At 32.8% G+C, this 19,938-nt stretch overlaps 1 protein-coding gene across 2 annotated transcripts in view; it reads left to right on the top strand.

Annotated features, from left to right (window-relative positions):
• Nucleotides 1–17,008, top strand: part of LOC100368479 (protein LZIC-like) — a 41,044-nt gene extending 24,036 nt beyond the window's left edge. For both annotated transcript variants that reach the window (XM_006818047.3, XM_085490640.1), the window contains exons 6-7: nt 9,314–9,395; nt 14,819–17,008. In XM_006818047.3, the coding sequence (XP_006818110.1) occupies nt 9,314–9,395; nt 14,819–14,880 (144 nt within the window). In that variant the 3' untranslated portion in view covers nt 14,881–17,008. The remainder of the gene's footprint in view (nt 1–9,313; nt 9,396–14,818) is intronic.
• The last annotated feature ends 2,930 nt before the right edge of the window (nt 17,009–19,938 follow it).

The raw sequence follows: 19,938 nt of genomic DNA, 5'->3' as shown, positions 1-19,938 counted from the left end.
TTTAAAAAAATCCCTGTGCTAAAAGAAGGCACTCAATTTGGCTTCTATGCATTTGTCACCGTTATTTCTCAAAACTGTCACTTTATTGCAATCTTTGTTGTAAGTTACAAAAATCTTTTTGCTCACATATTAATAACATCAGTTTGTTTTTTGATCTGACACTATATATATTAAACAAAATACTTTTTGTTGCTGTTGTTGTTGTCTCTATTCTCAAAAGAATTATATCGTCGACTTCAACAATATTTAAGAGCGCTCTCACATTTGCCCCATACATTGTACCGGTATGTGCCTTTGGTGGTTCATTTTTAAAAATGTGTTCTGTTATTTTTGTTTTTTCATCCAAACTAGTCAGGAACACAAAGATTTGATTCAACTGTCTCGTACTTCTCACAAGACATCACAAAGATCATTATATGTTCGACAGGGAGCCATTTATTTTCTGAAGATACTTTTATATGTAAGACATGACCCATTTGGTTCAAGAAATGGCTGACTGGTGGCCATTCTGAAAAACATGAACAAAATAAAAAAGAATTGGTCATATAGCTTTGAAATGTATTATTATTTTAATATTCATGAAAAAGTTTGATTTCGACAAACAAATAAGTAAACAAAAGGTAGAATAGTGGCAGACATATTTATGACTGTTACACTTTAGCTATCTGTTAAATAACTGAGAAGTCGTATCCAAGAAACACAGTGGGGATTGAAATGATCGTTGAACATCATAGTTTTTACATGCTAGCAACATTGTGCTCTACTCTAACTAAGACTACAAATTATTTACCGTAGTTGTCTGAGTATAAAACCCTCCGGGAAAGCGGCAAATTGACGAAAAATATGGGGGGGGGGGGTTATAAATGGATAAAAGTTAAAACCTCTCCTGAGCGATAATTTATGCTAATTTATTCATAAACAAATCGTCATGTGTACAATACTAGAGTGTCTTCATCAACTAACATCGTTCAAATTAACTTGACGATTGTCCGTCATGCCCCAGGATCACTAATCACTCTTTGGTGCATTTACTAAGTGGAAAAGCATTCAACCCCGCATTTCACGTGAATATTGGTCTGTACGTTTTGGGGTAACGAAAATATATTCTAAACGAAGTTTCAAATAAAAACTAACATAACTGCATTGCGTAGCAGCAAATGGTCACGGTTGCGCAATCCGGTCATGCTGTGTTACTCAGTAGCGACATGTCTTGCTCATAAATTATAAATTTTATCTTTGGTGTCTTTCTTGGTTTATTCAGTGAGTAGTATGTTTATTTATTAATACATCATCTGCTGGCGCTTTATTTTCCTAATCATTTCGACTATTCATGGAGGCTTTCAGTACGCAATGTGTGAAAACATTTTTTTTTGGATATATCTGTATTGTTTTAAAAAAATTGGGTAAGTTTCAGATGTCTGATTTTCATTCTACCCAATATTTATCTTGATATTTGTGGGAAATACATGACATAGTTGTTTCTATGGAGATTAAATGAACATTGAATAATGAATTTAATTATGTATAATAATAAAATTTATGAATATAAAATATAGATGCTGACATATAAAATAGTTATTTGATACCTTGCTGTTATTTGGTTTTTCCTCCAGGTAAATATTAATAACACAGTAAATTTTTTTTTTTTTGAAACAAAAAACTTGTGTATACAGTGACTGTAGTCTTATTTCCCTGTATCTAAAAAACGAAAGTGGTAATTTGATTAGTTCAATAATTAATTAGTTGAGAGATTTGAAATGGAGAAGAAAAAATTGGAAACATATTTGTATTGCCCCGCAAATTTTCAGGAGGGGGTGTATTTCTTCCAAAATTAATTAATATATTCCCCCCACCCATGAATAGAACAAAAATTGCATGTTTACAAATGCTAATGGATTGCTTTTGAAATTTGAATTTATTTCTGCCATCCTGAACTTCATCCTGTGAATCACAATCAATTTACATAAAAACTGCTTTTAGTGATAATATTGCAAATTTGGTAATAATGACTAATTTTCCCCAAATTCCCATTGCTATGATTTTTGGTCCCTGTTCGGATACATCTGCACCTATATCTTAGACATGCCTGGACCAATTACATTCAAACTTCAGACATACATTATACATAATATTATACATATGCACATGAATTTGTTTAACGATCTGATTCAAGATTGCTGAATGGCGGTCATTTGTGTACTGAAAAATCATCAAAATCAAGCATTTCTTGGCTGTTTACAGATGGATTTTGTTCAAACTTGGTATATATATTATACCAATATATATATATATATATATATATATATATATATATTATGGGACCTTGATGCACGTCATTTTGCTTTTGAGATAGAATTCAAAATGACCAACTGGTGGCATATCTTTGACATGCTTTGACTGCTTATGTTCAAATTTTAAATATTCATTATACATGATACAGATATATTGGTTTGACGATCCAATTCAAAATGGCCGAATGCATTTCTGGCATTCCAGAACTGGATCTTGGTCGTGTATGGATGGAATTCGTTCAAACTTGGTACATACATCATTTTGTTTTTCAGATCACATTCACATGAATGCTTTGAATTATGTTTTATATATTCATTATACATCATGTCGTAGATATAAAGATTTGACGATTTGATTCAAATTAGCCGACTTGTGGCCATTTTGTTTTTAATTAATGCTGTTTCAGAGCAATATTTCTCAATATGAACAAGTACTTGTACTATATTGCTATAAGCAAAACTATATAACTTTGATAACCAACAGGGACTGTGCCATGCATGGCTTGTTTTTTGTGAAGTTTTGCTTTGCAGCATACACAGAAAAATTGTTAATGATACAGTAAATATATTAATATAATAATCAACTTAAAATCAGGTGTCTGATGAGATAATATTTTTTTATTTATTCAACGAAATTTTACTACTGCTCAAATCACTTTCACCAAATCTTCATAATTTGTTTCAGATTTTTTCAAACAATTTATTCAAGATCTGTAGTCTAAAAAAAATTATGTCTATCCAATCAAAAATTAAAAAAAAATTCATAGAATAATACAAAATATATGCAAAATGTTTCTCTGAGCCACTTGCTGGCATAGGGTATCGGCTACACGTAATGAAACATTCTGATAAACACCCAGTTTGTTACCACGGCAACAATAATTATCCATCTCAATCATTTTTGTGAAAATTGACACATAATTGTATTAATATTCAATATTTATGAATCGTACAGTTGTTTTTAATAACCCAAATGTGGAAATTATTTCTGAAGGTGCAGCTGAGTTCAATACTGTTTCACTGTAGGTCATGTAAATTGAATATTGGTCAAACAGTAAATTCAATATACGTTTCCACACTTTATGTAGGCTTTGTATCACCTGTATGTGAGGTCACAGTCTGTACATATCAGTACATATGTGTAGTTTGGGATTGGACTATTTACAGCACAATCTGTCTCTTATCTGTTCACTGCCTGGCTGCACTGTAAACAAGTTGGTAATGTTTTGATACATACACAAAATGTGGGCCATCATACGAAAAATACAGTTGTTCTCAGTAGCATTGATATATTCACAATTTTCATTTTTTTTCGTTTCAAAATTATGTACAAATTTTTCATAAAATGTTATTGCTGCATACTGATAGAAACTTGTACATGTACTTCTAAAGATGCAATAAACAATATTATATTTTATTATTATGATCTTTCTCTCAATATCCTGACAATTTAATATCATACACTAATAGTTTACATGACTGTGTATTAATTTTTGGAAATATTAAAAAAAAAATTAAACTGAAGTAGCTATTAAAACTACCTGACTTATCCTAGAATGTTTTCAATGTACAACTTGCTATATAACATTCCACCAATGCCTAGCTACAGTGCTAGTAATATCGTATTGCGACCAGCTTGATTGGTTGAATGGAAAAGCTGTCAACATAAACATAGGAGATTTCGGACGCAGTCCGAAAACGGGGACTTATGTTTTGACCTCCGTGTGTCCGTCCGTGCGTGCGTCTGTGCGTGCGTCCGAACCTTTATCTTAGAAATGCCTGGACCAATCACAATCAAACTTCACACATACATCATACATGATAGCATACATATGCACGTCAATTTATTTTTGTTTCACGATCTGATTCAAGATGGCCGAATGGTGGCCATTTTTGTGCTAAAAATCATCAAAAACAAGCATTTCTCAGCTGTTAACAGATGGATTTTGTTCAAACTTGGTATATACATTAGAAATTATAGGACCTTGCTGCACATCATTTTGTTTTACGATCTGATTCAAGATGGCCGAATGGCGGATATTTTTGTGCTAAAAAATCATCAAAATCAAGCATTTCCCGGCTGTTTACAGATGGATTTTGTTCAAACTTGGTATATACATTAGACATTATGGGACCTTGATGCAAATAATTTTGTTTTTTAGATAAGATTCAAAATGGCCGACTGGCGGCCATTTTGTTTTAATGAATGTGGTTCTCGTGCCATATCTCTGACTTGCTTTCACTGATTATGTTAAAATTTTAAATATTCATTATACATCATGTCATAGATAGACAGATATATTGGTTTGACGATCCTATTCAAAATGGCCAAATGATGGCCTTTTTTGTGCTAAAAAATCATCAAATATCAAGCATTTATGGATGGATTTCGTTCAAACTTGGTACATATGTTAGACATTACAGGTTCCTGATGCACATCATTTATTTTTGCAGATCGGATTCAAAGTGGCTGTCTGGTGGCCATTTTGTTTTAATGATTGGGCTTCTAGAGCCATATCTCGTAAATGCTTTGACTGATTATATTCAAATTTTATATATTCGTTATACATCATGTTATATATATACATGTATTCAAAATGGCTGATTTTGAATGCTGTTCCAGAGCAATATCTCTCAATATGGACAAGTACTCTTTTGACAATCAGATACAATGTATAAATGTCAATCATTTTAATGTTAAAAAAAATCATATTCCTGACATGGTTATATTCCAGCTATATTACTATAAACAAAACTATATATCTTAAATTTGATAACTAACGGGGACTGTGCCATGCATGGCTTGTGTTTTTGTTTTTTCATGAAATAATTTATCCAAAGTGACGGGTTACTGGTGGCCAATTTGTTTTTGACTCCCATGTGTGAAGCACAAAATGGGAGTCTTTGCAGTTAGTGTGTCTGTATGTGTGTATGTGTGTATGTGTGTGTGTGTGTGTGTATGTGTGTATGTGTGTATGTGTGTCCGACTGTTCCACTGCTATCTCAAGAACCATACATCGGTTTTTGATGAAACTTGGTGCATAGATGCTCTGGGCCAATGCGCAGATTTGATTAGGTTTTGGTAAAAATCCATGCTCGTTAATTACCTAATTTGCATGATAATTAGCTAATTTTTAGCTGTTCTATGACTGTTCCTCTGATATCTAAAGAACCACTCATTGGATTTTGATGAAACTTGGTACATGAATGCTCTGAACATATGCGCAGATTTGAATAATTTTTGGTAAAAATCCATGCATATTAATTACCTAATTTGCATGATAATTAGCTATTTTTTAGTGGTTCCATGACTGTTCCACTGATATCTAAACAACCACTCATTGGATTTTGATGAAACTTGGTACATAGATGCTCTGAACTAATGCTAGGTTTTGATTAGTTTTTGGTAATAATCCGTGGATACTAATTACCTAATTTGCATAATGATTAGTCAATTTTCGGTTTTTCCACTGATATCTCAAGTACTAATCATCACATTTCAATGAAACTTGGTACATAGATGTCATACGACACTGCACAGACCTGATAGTTTTTATGGTAATATCAGTACATATTAATTACCTAATTTGCATAATTAATTAATTTTCAGCATTTGATATAAGTAGTTAGCATTACATTTCAATGAAACTTGGTACTTACATACTCAAGGACTATGCAGAGATTGATTGTTTTCGATAAATATTTGTGCATATTAATCACCTAATTTGCATAATTAGTTAATTTTCAGCTTTTCCACGGGTATCTCAAGTACTAATCATCGCATTTCAATGAAACTTGGTACATAGATCCTTTAGGACTATGCAGAGACCTGATTAGTTTTAGGGTAAATAATTGTGCATATTAATTACCTAATTTGCATAATTAATTTTCAGCTTTTCTACTGATATCTAAAGTACTAATCATCACATTTCAATGAATCTAGAATTATGCAGACCCAATTAGTTTCCGGTAAATATTTGTGCATATTAATCACCTATTTTGCATAATTAACCAACTTTCACACTGATATCTCAGGTACTATACATCACATATCAATGAATGTACATGGATGCTGTAGGACAATAGACAGACCTGAATAATTGTGGGTTAAAATCTGTACATATTAATTACCTAATTTGCATAATTAACCAATTTTAAGCTTTCACACTGATATCTAAAGTACCGTAAAAACTCCAAAATTTCGACCGGTTTTAAATAATTGGTGTTAGAAATGTGACGTGTTTTTAGAGTCAAAATTAAGGTGCATTTTCGGACGGTCGAATTTTTCAGAATAGAAATCAGCAAATGAAAAAATGGGGATGATGGACAGTGTGCTTCATTAGTTTTTAAAAAATGCAATGTCCGTCAATTGACGTAAACTTCCTCATGTTTCACGGTAAAAGCAAAGGTCGTGGCCGAGTTGAAACTCAAAATCTAAACAAAGTCATCAATCAGTGAGTATTATGACAAGCAAAACAAAACATCAAGACGCGGAGAAGAGGTCAGCACAAAACTAATAGGTCAAAAGACAAAGCTGTCTCGCACTACCTAGGAAAACTTGCGAATGTTCGAAGTACAGGTACCCATTGGACAAAAGATACATGGAAGTTTAGCAAACTATCTCCCCGACCCAGTGCAATGTATCCGGTTAGAATCAAAGCTCACGTGTCCCTTATTTGAGGGACCAAATTCTGACGTAAATTCGCCCTTGGATTAAAAAATAAAATGGGATTTAAGAAAATAAAATGGGACTTTTAAGGTGTATTTTGGCGTCATTTTTCGGACATTTCAATCAATCCTGCCGGCTAAAATAGAGTAAGTTTTACCGTAGTCATTGACGTCTGTCTATTCAAGAGTACACGTGTATGATTTTTATCGTGACTAGCGTGAGCGGGTAAGCTTCCTTTCGAGAATGAGCTGTTATCACTGTGAACAATGTTAAATTATTCTTCAGATGACCAGTTTATTTTTTAAAAACAACTAATTTTTTTATTTAAAAAAAATCATGCCGTTTTCGCATCAAAATCCAAGCCAAAATATCGTACTACAACATCAATCTCTTCCGCATTGCATTCAATAACATTAACATATTTAAATAAGCTATGGTAATTTGAACACGTTGGCATCATCCAGCTTTTTGATTGGTTAATTAGCGATTTGACCTATTTGACTTAAGAGAACATGGCGGATATCCTACAGCATCAAACGTTTATATGAGACCGGAATCATTCGCTTACGATGAAACTAAGTTGACTTTTATTTGTATTTCATAACCATTCAACAAATTTATTTTGTGTACATTATTATAATCACTACTGAGTACAGTAATAATCAACAATTCAGAAACGCAGCATGCCGAGATTTTTGTGTTCGTTTTTATTTGAAACTTCGTTTATTTAGAATATATTTTCGTTACCAATAAAATAAAAATCTCTCAGTCAATCAGAAACCCGGATTCATGCCTTCGAGGAAGGTCCCGTTTGAACGCTCACACCGGTTTTTTTTTCGTTTTGGGGAAAACTAAAACTGGTCGCAATTTTCGAATATGAATGAGTCGGCAATTTTTAGTGGAGTCGAAAATTTGGAGGTAAATAAAACACCGAAACCCGGCAAATAAATAGGCGGGCGAATTTTTAGAGGGGTCGAAATTTTGGAGTTTTCACGGTACTAATTATTCCATTTCAATGAAACTTAGTACAAAGATGCTCTAGGACAATGTACAAACCTAATTAGTTTGGGGTAAAAATCTGTTCATATTAATTCCCTAATAAGCATAATAATTCATAATTTTTTGGTTCTAATCACATTTCAATTAAACTTGGAGACATAGATTTTCTGTTACATTGCGCAGACCTCATTAGTTTTACACTCAAATCTGGTCATATTAATTTTCTGATTTGCATAATTAGTTTTCAGCTAAGTAATTTCGAATTATATTTAATGTGTTTCCAATACTCTCAGCACATGGGAGTTCTTTCTAAGCTTTCTTTGATTAAATATGCGTGTTCCTTGTCTTATCAAATGATAATGCTCACGCAACAAGCTCATTCATCTACTGGGTCAGGTCCAATTCATGTTTTGCAACGTCGTATGTGGCAGATGGTTGGTTATATATACCAATATTGATGCATGCAATGTTTTTTTGTTCTTATCTATATTGTATTTATAGAAAAAGATAACAAATATCAATCCATTATCAAAAATTATGGACCATAAATTGAGAAATGATTAAAAACAGTCCTGGAAGGAACAATTAAATATTTGTAGAAATAATCAAAATGAGGGAAACAAATTAACAGACTTTGGAATGGAAAAATACCTAAATGAAATAAAAGGCTATAACATGAGAAGACTTTAGAATCAGTGACTATAATTTGGAAATCAAATTAGGTAGAAGAATAAAACCACTCATAAGAAGAAAAGAATAGACTTAAAATGAAATAAAAATGCAATGAAATTAACTTCATCCAAGATTGTGAATTATACAAGGAGGAAAGGAAATTATTATTTAAAGAATGTGATATCGAAACAAACCAGAAAGTGGAAATGCTAAAAAAAAACTTTGAAAACTTTTAATTGAATAATTAAAAAATACAATATATACAAAATTTAAATAAGAACAAGATTTTTTTTTTTTATTTCTATAATACATATTTGCTTCTTTAATAGTTTCTCATCATTTGTTTTTGTCTGTGAAATGTATTTTATATTTTGTCTTTACCATACAGTACCCTCAGATGGCACTTGTTAATTAATAAAGTTATTAATATATCAGTAATAGTATAAAATTTGTATATACATTTGGATGGCTTGTAAATATTTTGGTCTTAAAATCTAGTATATGTACATGTTTACAAACATGTCTAGGTTAATCCCAGTCAACTTTATTATTAAATTTTGTTACTTTTGTCTCTAACTTGACTTGTAGTATTGCAGTCAGATCCTATTATTAGGTACATGGCCAATCTTTGGTAACAGGGACTATGTCATTAATAATAGTAATATTATTTTTTCATCTGCAGCTCACACCAACTGAAGAAGCTTTCTTGACTAGCAATTCTAACAAGGCTTTGAATGATTTTGAAAAAGTAACTGGGGAATCAGGTATGTATATAGTATGAAACTTGCTCAAGTTCTTATTTTAGTCACCGACTTATAATTCGGCTTCCGTGATTTAATTATATATAGTACGTATAGACAAGCTACTCACACCTGACACAAATTTATTGCAAAATAAAAACAAGCCAAAAAATTAGTTATTTGCAATCTCCAATTTGAACAGGGGGGTTGAAGAATTCAGTTTTTTGCAGAAATATTTTATTCGCATTTACTTTTTTCGTGGAAATTTCATCTATTTTCTATCCACCCATGACAATATTTCTTGCCAAAATTCAAAAAAAAAATTCTTTCCCCAGATTTTCAAATGAGCAACCCATTAGAAAGAATAAGCAGATTTTGATAATCAAAGCTTGCCCTGGTGTGTGATATTAGAATGATTTTTGATAACTATACAACAACAATATGACCTAATTAATAATCACTATTTACCAGCAAATCTGCTAGAGACAACCATTATACATTAAGGGGAGGGGAGTTATACCTTGGAGGAATGGGTTATAAGATATTACTCCCAATTATTATTACTTATACATTATATATTTCCAATTGGCCACATGTTTTTATCAAAATTTGTGAAAATAAATTAAAATAAAAATGATTTATTCTTGTGACTGGTGTGTCAAAAGAGATCTGTGATTTTATATATATTAAAGCGGGGGAGTTGCCACCTGCGCTTGCATCAGATGGCCGTAGCGTGTCATTGTTTACAAACAAGCATCTACCCATGAGCTTTTGCATTTTTTACGTGTGTTGTTATCGTCGGTTAGGACTCAATTCCCGCACGTGCCTCCCAATATAACTATGCCAGTACAAAACACAGGAGACCAACTCTTTAATTGTTACATCATACCAGGTAGCTATTGTGCCAATAAAACTGTGTGCATGACTGGAAGGTAGACTGTGTTGGTATAAATTTCTTTAAACCATTCATTGCCACATGGATAGCGAACTATGTATTGTAAAATGCTCTCATTTCATGAGTACAGATGAAACTTGAAATTTTGCACAGAGCGTACAAGTTCTTAAGATGAAGAACCACAAAGTCTTAACATTTTGTTCGTCAATATCTCATTTAGCAAGAATTTAAAATTTTGCATAAAAATATTGCATTTAGGTTCTTCAGATGGAGAATTACATAAAATTTTGTCCTGAAGAATTCTCTTGAATCATCAAAATTACAATCAGCAGGAGTTTAACGTTTTTCAGTAATCACAATACAGCTATATTTCCATATTTGGTTGACATCACTCAGCACTACAAATTACCCACAATTCTCTATGATGTGTAATATTGGACATTGATGTCATTATTATTTGTTATTGGCACATGAGTTTGGACACTATAAATTATCTAAATTGTCTCTTGTAATTGTTTTTCAAAAGTATGTTTTAAAATGTGTCATCAGTATATTAAACTTTGCTTAAAATCACAATTTATAGAGGTACTAAAAACCAATACAATTACTCGTCCTCGTCAACTGGCAACTAGCATGTAGATTTCCTTGTTTTCTCCATTCAAAGAAACAACCAGGTGCTGGGTATATCCTTTCGTTGTTATCTCGCAATTTAGTTATCAGTTGAATATGGTTAAATTAAAGTTTGAAACAATGTTCACAAAAATCACTACTATTCAGGAAAAACGTTAAATTATTGAGCAATTTGGAAAACCGAAGATTTGTCTGTAAAATGTATGCTCTTAGCCTCCACAGAGTGTTGTGTACTTGGTGGGACTTATCAGAGGAATACAAACCAATATATGTCCATACAAAACACACAGGATTATGGGTAATTGCAGGCACTTTGCAACAACACATGAAATGATGTACAGTAACTATGGTTTACACTTTGCTGTAAAGAGGGTTTTATTACCATTACATCTGTCATAACTCACCTATATGTTTGGTTGTTATTAGTACATATAACAGTTAATCACTCATTAATTAAAATGCTTACGGCTATGTCCTCGTTAATTTAATAATTACAACAATGAGTGATCATTTTTGAAAATAACTCAACTTTGCTTGAAGCTGCTATCCTAATGGTATACTAAAAATGTATGAGAAGAAAGCTATGTATTTTTTATTTGACTACCGGTATTCAGTGTTCCCACTAATCCTTGTTTTCATGAAGTTTTCTCAGTCAGGCTCCAGAAAGAAATTTCTTTGTGAAATTGATTGGAAGTGGTTTTTATTAACATAAGATTTCTCAGTGCCAAGTTTGGGAGAACAGTGTTTATTGGCAAGCAAGACTACAGTGTTTGATTAATGGTTTATATGGGTATTCTATGTAAATAAATACAGTCAAACAGTTGTCTTGAGAGACAAGTGGTCTTTAAATGAAGTTTGGATTATTTTTTTTCTGCATTGCCAAATAATATAAAATAAATATAAGATGGTACTGTTTTAACAAAAACAAATTTATTTGAGTTTGACAAGTTTTTTGTATAAACAAACTGCTTATTATTATCTTTGTCTCTAAACAAAGGCAAATCTTCAAAAATTTTTGCTGAACCGGCGTTCACATGGGACAGGTGGTCTTTATTCACAGATTGCTCCCACATTATGCCTTGGGACTGCCTAAAACTGGTCACTCGCTATTGGCAGACTCAATATAGTAATTGTCACTAACACAGGATTGACATTACAGCTGTTTTTGCTGTAGACTGATTTCCACAAGGTTCTTTACAAAACGTTTTACTCACTATATTCCTCAATGCAATGGGGGATGGTGTTTTAACCACCAGTTTCCTTTTTAGCTCCGCTGTCGACTTTGTTGAAAGAAGCTTATTATAGCATACGTCGTCGTCCGTCTGAATGTTTTAATTTTTTTCACTTCTTCTTGAATACTACAAGCCTGAATGCTTGGATACTTGGTGTGTGTGTACCTGGGGTAGAGCTCTCTTAGATTTGTTCATTTCATGATGATATCTTCAATTCTCTAATTTTGGTGAATATTTTTGTAATTTTTGGTAAAAAGTGATATTTTTGACTTCTTGTTAAAAAACCGCAAGTCCAATTGCTTTGATATTACATATATAGATACTACATGTGGACGTTTTTCAGATTTGTTCATTTCGTAATAATATCTTAAATTCTCTAATTTTGGTGAATATTTTTGTAATTTTTGGTAAAAAGTGATATTTTTGACTTCTTGTTAAAAACAGCAAGTCCGATTGCTATACATACTATACATATTGTTCATTTTCTAATGATATCTTCAGTTCTTTAATTGAAATGTGCCTTGCTAACAGCGGAGCTATCTCAGCCGAGAGGCTGCTTGTTTATCATCACAAATTCACAAAATCGTATTATTTATAGTCTGCACTTTCCTTCAGAAGATTGGGATAAAAATAGACAATTTTTTTTAGTAAAAACTGAAAATTGATTCAAATTGTGTCTGTTGCCTCCAAAATAAGGGTTTATTTCCACAAATATTGAAGAATATCAGAAAAAAAGTGCAGAAAAATTTAGGCAAGAAAGTCTCATGGTGAAAAGGTTAATGTATTTTAAAAAAGTCTGAATTCTCTACCTTGTCTAGACTGAAAAATGATATGTAATTCACATAATTGAGTAAAGAATAGTGTATATTAAATAGACATTCATAAAATAGATATAATGATCAATTAATAAAAGGATGCATAATAAAATTTTGTGCAGCTTGTCTGTGTGAATTTATGCATTGATTTATGTGTGTCTGTTCCACTGATATCTTAGGAACCAATTATCAGATTTCAATGAAACTTGGTACTGAGATGTGTTGGGACATTACACAGTCCCGATTAGTTTTGGGTTGAAATTTGTTATCAAATTTGCAGAATATTTTGCCAATTTCAGCCTTTTCATCTATATTTCAATGAAGCTCTGTACATAGATGCTCTAAGACAGTGTACAGACTTTTAAGGTTAAATTCTGTGCATACTAATTACCTAATTTGCATAAATTAGCCAATTTATAGGTATTCCACTGATGTCTCTAGTACCACTCATCAAATTTAACTGATACTGGGTAAATATGTGCTCTTGCTCTTGATCACAGACCTGATTATTTTTAGGGTTGAAAACCATGCATATTAGGTATCAAATTTGCATAATTTACGCAATTTTCTGATATCTCAATTACCACTAATCAGGTATCAGTGAATCTTGACGCATTCGTGCTCTGGACAAATCATATGTGTGTTTATTTTAGGGTTGAATTTCATGCATACTAATTACTTAAGGGTGGTGATTGTCACGCCACGTCTTTTTTCGATATGGGACCCATATCAATGTGTACAGCGCATGCAAAATACATTGTGTACATAAAATTCAAGCATGCACTGCCCGATGACCACCGCCCATCTCAAGTAACGCTCAAATTTAAAATGTAACTTAAATACTGTGGATCAGATTGCTTTCACATTGTGCATCTCAAGGAGCAGAGGAAAGCTGACAGACATCGAGTTTAAAAGTCTGATCTTAAAGTTTTAACTAATTTTAAAGCGCATCCTACTTTATATGGCACCCATAAGAAATTATACAACACGTGAAAAATACATTGTTTGTTTAAGCAAAATTCAAGTCCCGATAGATGCTTGGGACCGAAACTCGGCACGTGTCGAGATTTGCTGCCTGAACGCTCGGCACGAGCCAAAATCATGCCCTCGGTAGTAAATTTATAAGAACATATGCTGATTCATACTAATATGAAATGACGATGAAGGGAAATGCAGATATACTAGTATATGATCGAATGCTGTAGTAATGAATGAAATTAATGCAAACCGTCGTCAGCGGCGCATATTTCTGTGCTGCTGTAACCTCTATTTTCTTGCAATGCTACATTGACGTGAAAAATAATTGTTTTTCGAATCTTCTTTGCCGTTCATGTGCACAATGACTCATAATAAATATCGTAACAGCAAATGAATATAATTTTAATATAGCAAATATTATTATCATCATAAGCATATCGTTTTCCATGTTTGGGTCAAATAACAGATCGACTAATGAGGGCGTGATTTTGGCACGAGCCGAGTCGATCCTAAGTGGGTCCCGACTAACATGAACAAAACTGCTGTAATCCCTCTGCAAACACAAAGGATTAAAAATTTTGTCACATGCCGAGATCCCATAACATGAACGTAGTAATAGAGTACATACTATTTCAATTGTTTGCACATGTTCCATGAATTATTTTAACACGAGTATTTTATAATTAAATAACGAGGACTGTGACATTCATGTCTAGTTTTTATTGACTTGACCAGATCCATCATGCAATTATAGTTTTCATGTTTTTTGTTTAAGTGAGCTTCTTATAACAAACATTTCCTGCTGAAAACCTCCTCTGATTGTCAAAAACCGCGTCAGAAGGCAATGTGCTTCCATCAGTGTGGTAATGTAATAATTTGTCATTCATTTGTTTGCAGCTGCTGGGGATAAACGTATTTTGGCCATGGCTGGATCACAAGTACAGGAAGCCAACAAGTAACCATAGAAACGTCCTGAAAGCAAGAATTTTTTTCTTTTATATATCTCAGCATTTTAATTTAATTTAAATATATGACAATTTTCATAGTATGTAGTATTTTAAGATCTTGTTAAACTTTTGCTGGGAATTGTTTCATATTTTGGATTCAATACCTGCTCTATTCATTTGTATAGTTGCCTGGCAACTAGGCCTGGGCAGTGTCTGCAGGCATGAATATTATACTGGTATCATGTCACAGTGCTGAAAAAGATTGATCAAGCGAGTGATGGGTAACATATTCCAGTTAATTATATTCCGAGTTAAGGATATGTAATGAGCTACATTTCATAACAAGGGTAGATAAAGTAAAGGGTTTGCTCTGATAATGAAGATTCCACTGAAAACTAATCAAAGTACTAGTAAGTCTAGAACAAAGCGAATGTTGAGAGTTTTCACAAAATCTCAAGCCAACTTGCTAAACTGGCTGTCAGAATAATAGACCATTTTCCGTACACTGCGAGAATCACGCGTTATGCGTGAAATCGAACGTAAAAACAGGACAAACAAAGGTCATAGCGTCGTAGTCGCGTCAAACATCGCGTGGGATTCGACAAACGTGAAAGTATTTCGGGGACATTTCCATGCTTAATAATGTGCTGTCCACATTTGATGATAGGCAATTTTGATTAAGTAAGGGTATTCGGAAGCAATATTCCTCTGTCGAAGATCGGTCAGTCGGTGTGAGCTACGAAATAAGGAAATTTGAGTTCAAAATCAAATCGTTCGATTTTTGCGGCAGACGTTCGACGCGCGTCTTTCATGCATCTCGCGAGATCTCGCAATTGTACGGAAAATCACCTATTCTCAAACGTTCTGCTGATTTATTTCTTTGTAAAATATGCACCTTTGCTGCAGGTGATTTCAATTTCACGGTTATGAGAGTCATTATCTTTTTATTAACATTTGATAATATTCATATCAGCAGTGTCATAGAATTACAATATTGCTTTATACTGTCACTATGTTGAAAAATGTATACAATTTACATTTTTTATTCACTGATCTGTTCTCAGGGGCGGACATCCGGACATTTTTACTGTCTGGTAACCATCATAGTGAAAACAAAGGCGGAAAACTCTCAGGAAACTGTACTTTGGGATGGTTGAGACTCCACTGAACAGTGTAACAAGATTACCCCTACCGGTACATGTGCAACATACATGTATATAAATTTGGTTGTTCAGGATTACATCAAAGTTGGGTTTGTGCCGTTTCCTTGACTTTGGCTGTTTTCACCAGCAGCTCATGCACAGCCCATTGAAAGACATGATACAGTGGTGCGTATCCTAGCAACATAGAACATGATATAGCTCCGCCCCTGAGAATGGAGCTTAAAACACGACAGTGATATAGGTGATGCAATGAATACAACGCTATGGCGTAGTTTTACAATAACCCAAGTATTTATAACATACTACAAATATATTCTGACATAATTGTAGGGGTATAAACATTGTTCATCACAACTGCATGTGCAACTGCATTTTATGTTAACAGACGACACCCCCCCCCCTATCCCCACCCCATGCATATATTGAAAGTTTAATACTCATAGTATAAGACCCACAGCATAGATACACTGCAGGTCACAACAACCATTGCTTTTTGTCACACTTGCTGCTGACTTTGAGACAGATTTATTATTAGTGAAATTCGTTCTGCCTTATCATGCATAATATCGTGCAGTCGTCCCAATATTTGAATTTACTCTTGCTTAACATGTGCCTTGATGCATTTTTCAAAATTTATGAGTGAAGTAATTATTTTATATTTACATGTTTTTAATTTAAAAATTTCAAGAATTCTGTCTTTTGATCATATTGCATTGAAATGTAACTGAATTGCGAGTTACCTAGGTAACTCAAGAATAATGCGAACCGATTTAGCATGTAGAGGGAGTGCAGAAACCCCAGTAATTGATCGGTGTAGTAGTGTCGATACCTACAACTCTCTTGGGCAATACACTACATGTATATCACACACAAAGGTTTGCGTATGGAAGTCCCATGCCACTATTATTGTTGAATGGTGCACACATAATCAGCTTAGCTGTCGGACTGAATGGAATAAATAATTACCATACATCATATCTGATGCTAAGTTTATTTGGTGGATGTCGATTAGAATCAGGTTACCATTGTGATACAAATTGATACAGATTCATGTCGCATTGTCATCTTGCTAAAAAAAATATATATGGCAATTGTTTTGACTTAAGCTTCACTTGTATGTTTGGTTTTCTGAAAATCAAAAAGTTTTCGGGCTTTACTGGGTACATACAGTAAAGGCAGAAAGCTGCACCTTACCTAAGTTTATAAAAATATTTATAAGAATTTTTAAATACCAATCAGCTTTCATTCAAATTCAAATGTGTAATTGTCTCAAAAGATCAACATTGTCTACGTCCATAATGTGTCTTGTCTTTAAATGACAGTACCTGTGACTGTTCACTTATTCAAATTGAAGCACATGCTGATTGGGTAATGTTGAACTAACTCATTAATATTAATTAGAACCAAAGGTGATGTCTAAATGCCATTTCTGGATTGGTCAATTTGAATTCTAATATCCATTTTGATTTATAAAAATTTATATTTTTAAAAACAACCTCAGCACCATAAAGGTTGTTTCCTACAAATTCACATACACAGAACCAAATACCAAATGTTAATTTCATAATTTAATTAAAAATTATTTTTTCACAATAATTGTTAAAATTTTTATATTGACACCCCAAATGGTGATTATTTTAAATTCAAAATATTGCTTAAAAAAATATTTGGTTTTTATATATCGGTATTCATGAAAAAATGTATCACTAATTATAATTGTATACATCATTATATAGGTTTTAGCTCACTCAAAAAAAAGGTTGAAATTATTTTTTTGAAACTCAACAAAAGAAACAGAATCTGCACATATAGTATGCAAGACATTCTTGTGAAATAGAAGACCTTTGCAAAATCAGCATACTAGGCACGCATACACAATGATATATTAATATTTTTTGTTCCCAGCAGTAGTTCTAATTTCAATCCTCTGCTATTTCATTTTTCAAGATATGGACATGATAACTATATAATATCCTACAACATTTTCTCATAGGTTAATTGAAATTGGCAGTAAATACTTAACATCAGAATAGCATCAGTCCTCACTCGTGGCTTATATAAATGCAAAAACTCTGGTGGTAATCACATGTTTCTGTAGATCTCTTTCTCAGGGAGAATTGTCGGATTATATGTAAACATGTGACCCATAGTTGGGCAAGGGCATGGAAATCTAAAACATTGGATAGATCACATCAAAACATTATTTCAGCTAATTCCGTTGCCCTGGAATAATTGGAGCATGGTTTAGCATAATTGTTTGTATTAAAATGAGATTGGTTTTTTAATTAACATTCTAATTCCTATATGTGCCAAATTCACTGAAATGAAATGTAGTCATTTCAAAACGGGTTACAGTATTAAATTCTCAAATGCTGTGTTAAACACATAAATGGTAGGGTGTATACATGTATTGTTGTCATAGTTACAGCAATGTCCCAACCATTGTCAGTAACTGTAGTTGATTTAATAACCAGAAATCACCCAAGAAATATTTTGAACAAATTTATCCCCAAAAATATGTTTAAAAATAAGAAATTCTCTTGCAGACAAGAACTTTCATAGTACAATCATGGCGACTTGGACTTGGCTCTACTGTATTACAATGTACTCCAATTGACTTCCCATGACCCCTTTCACTTTATATCCTTTTAATATCACATGACCTCAAGCAATGTGTTTTTGCAGTAACCTCACATCAATATTCTCATCAATATTTGAGGTCAAAAGTCATAAAGATGAATCCTGATTAAATTGTGATGTGTATTGATGATTTTTGTTATTCCCTTTTGAAGATAAAAACAGAAAACTAATTTACATACTATTATAAAATCCATTATAGAAATTATAAAAGCAATTCTTATTATTGAATATCAACACTAAGTTAGCAAACTAGTTCATAGTTGAATTATAGAATTGAAAGATTCTACTCTTGTCATTGGATATCGACACTAAGTTAGCAAATTAGTTCATAGATGCATTATGGAATTGGAAGATGCGACTCTTATCATTGGATATCGACACTAAGTTAGCAAATTAGTTCATAGATGCATTATGGAATTGGAAGATGCGATTCTTATCATTGGATATCGACACTAAGTTAGCAAATTAGTTCATAGATGCATTATGGAATTGGAAGATGCGACTCTTATCATTGGATATCGACACAAAGTTAGCAAATTAGTTCATAGATGCATTATGGAATTGGAACATGCGATTCTTATTGGATATCCACACTAAGTTAGCAAATTAGTTCATAGATGCATTATGGAATTGGAAGATGTGACTGTTATCATTGGATATCGACACTAAGTTAGCAAATTAGTTCATAGATGCATTATGGAATTGGAAGATGCGATTCTTATCATTGGATATCGACACTAAGTTAGCAAATTAGTTCATAGATGCATTATGGAATTGGAAGATGCGACTCTTATCATTGGATATCGACACTAAGTTAGCAAATTAGTTCATAGATGCATTATGGAATTGGAAGATGCGATTCTTATCATTTGGATATCGACACTAAGTTAGCAAATTAGTTCATAGATGCATTATGGAATTGGAAGATGCGACTGTTATCATTGGATATCGACACAAAGTTAGCAAATTAGTTCATAGATGCATTATGGAATTCGAAGATGTGACTTATCATTGGATATCGACACTAAGTTAGCAAATTAGTTCATAGATGCATTATGGAAATGAAGATGTGACTCTTATCATTGGATATCGACACTAAGTTAGCAAACTAGTTCATAAATGCATTATGGTATTGGAAGATGTTACTGTTATCATTGGATATCGACACTAAGTTAGCAAATTAGTTCATAGATGCATTATGGAATTGGAAGATGCGACTCTTATCATTGGATATCGACACAAAGTTAGCAAATTAGTTCATAGATGC

This window comes from Saccoglossus kowalevskii, chromosome 15, assembly GCF_978046115.1.
Source record: "Saccoglossus kowalevskii chromosome 15, keSacKowa6.1, whole genome shotgun sequence".
NCBI classification, from domain to species: Eukaryota; Metazoa; Hemichordata; class Enteropneusta; family Harrimaniidae; genus Saccoglossus; species Saccoglossus kowalevskii.
This window is presented reverse-complemented; position numbering and strand designations above follow the sequence as displayed.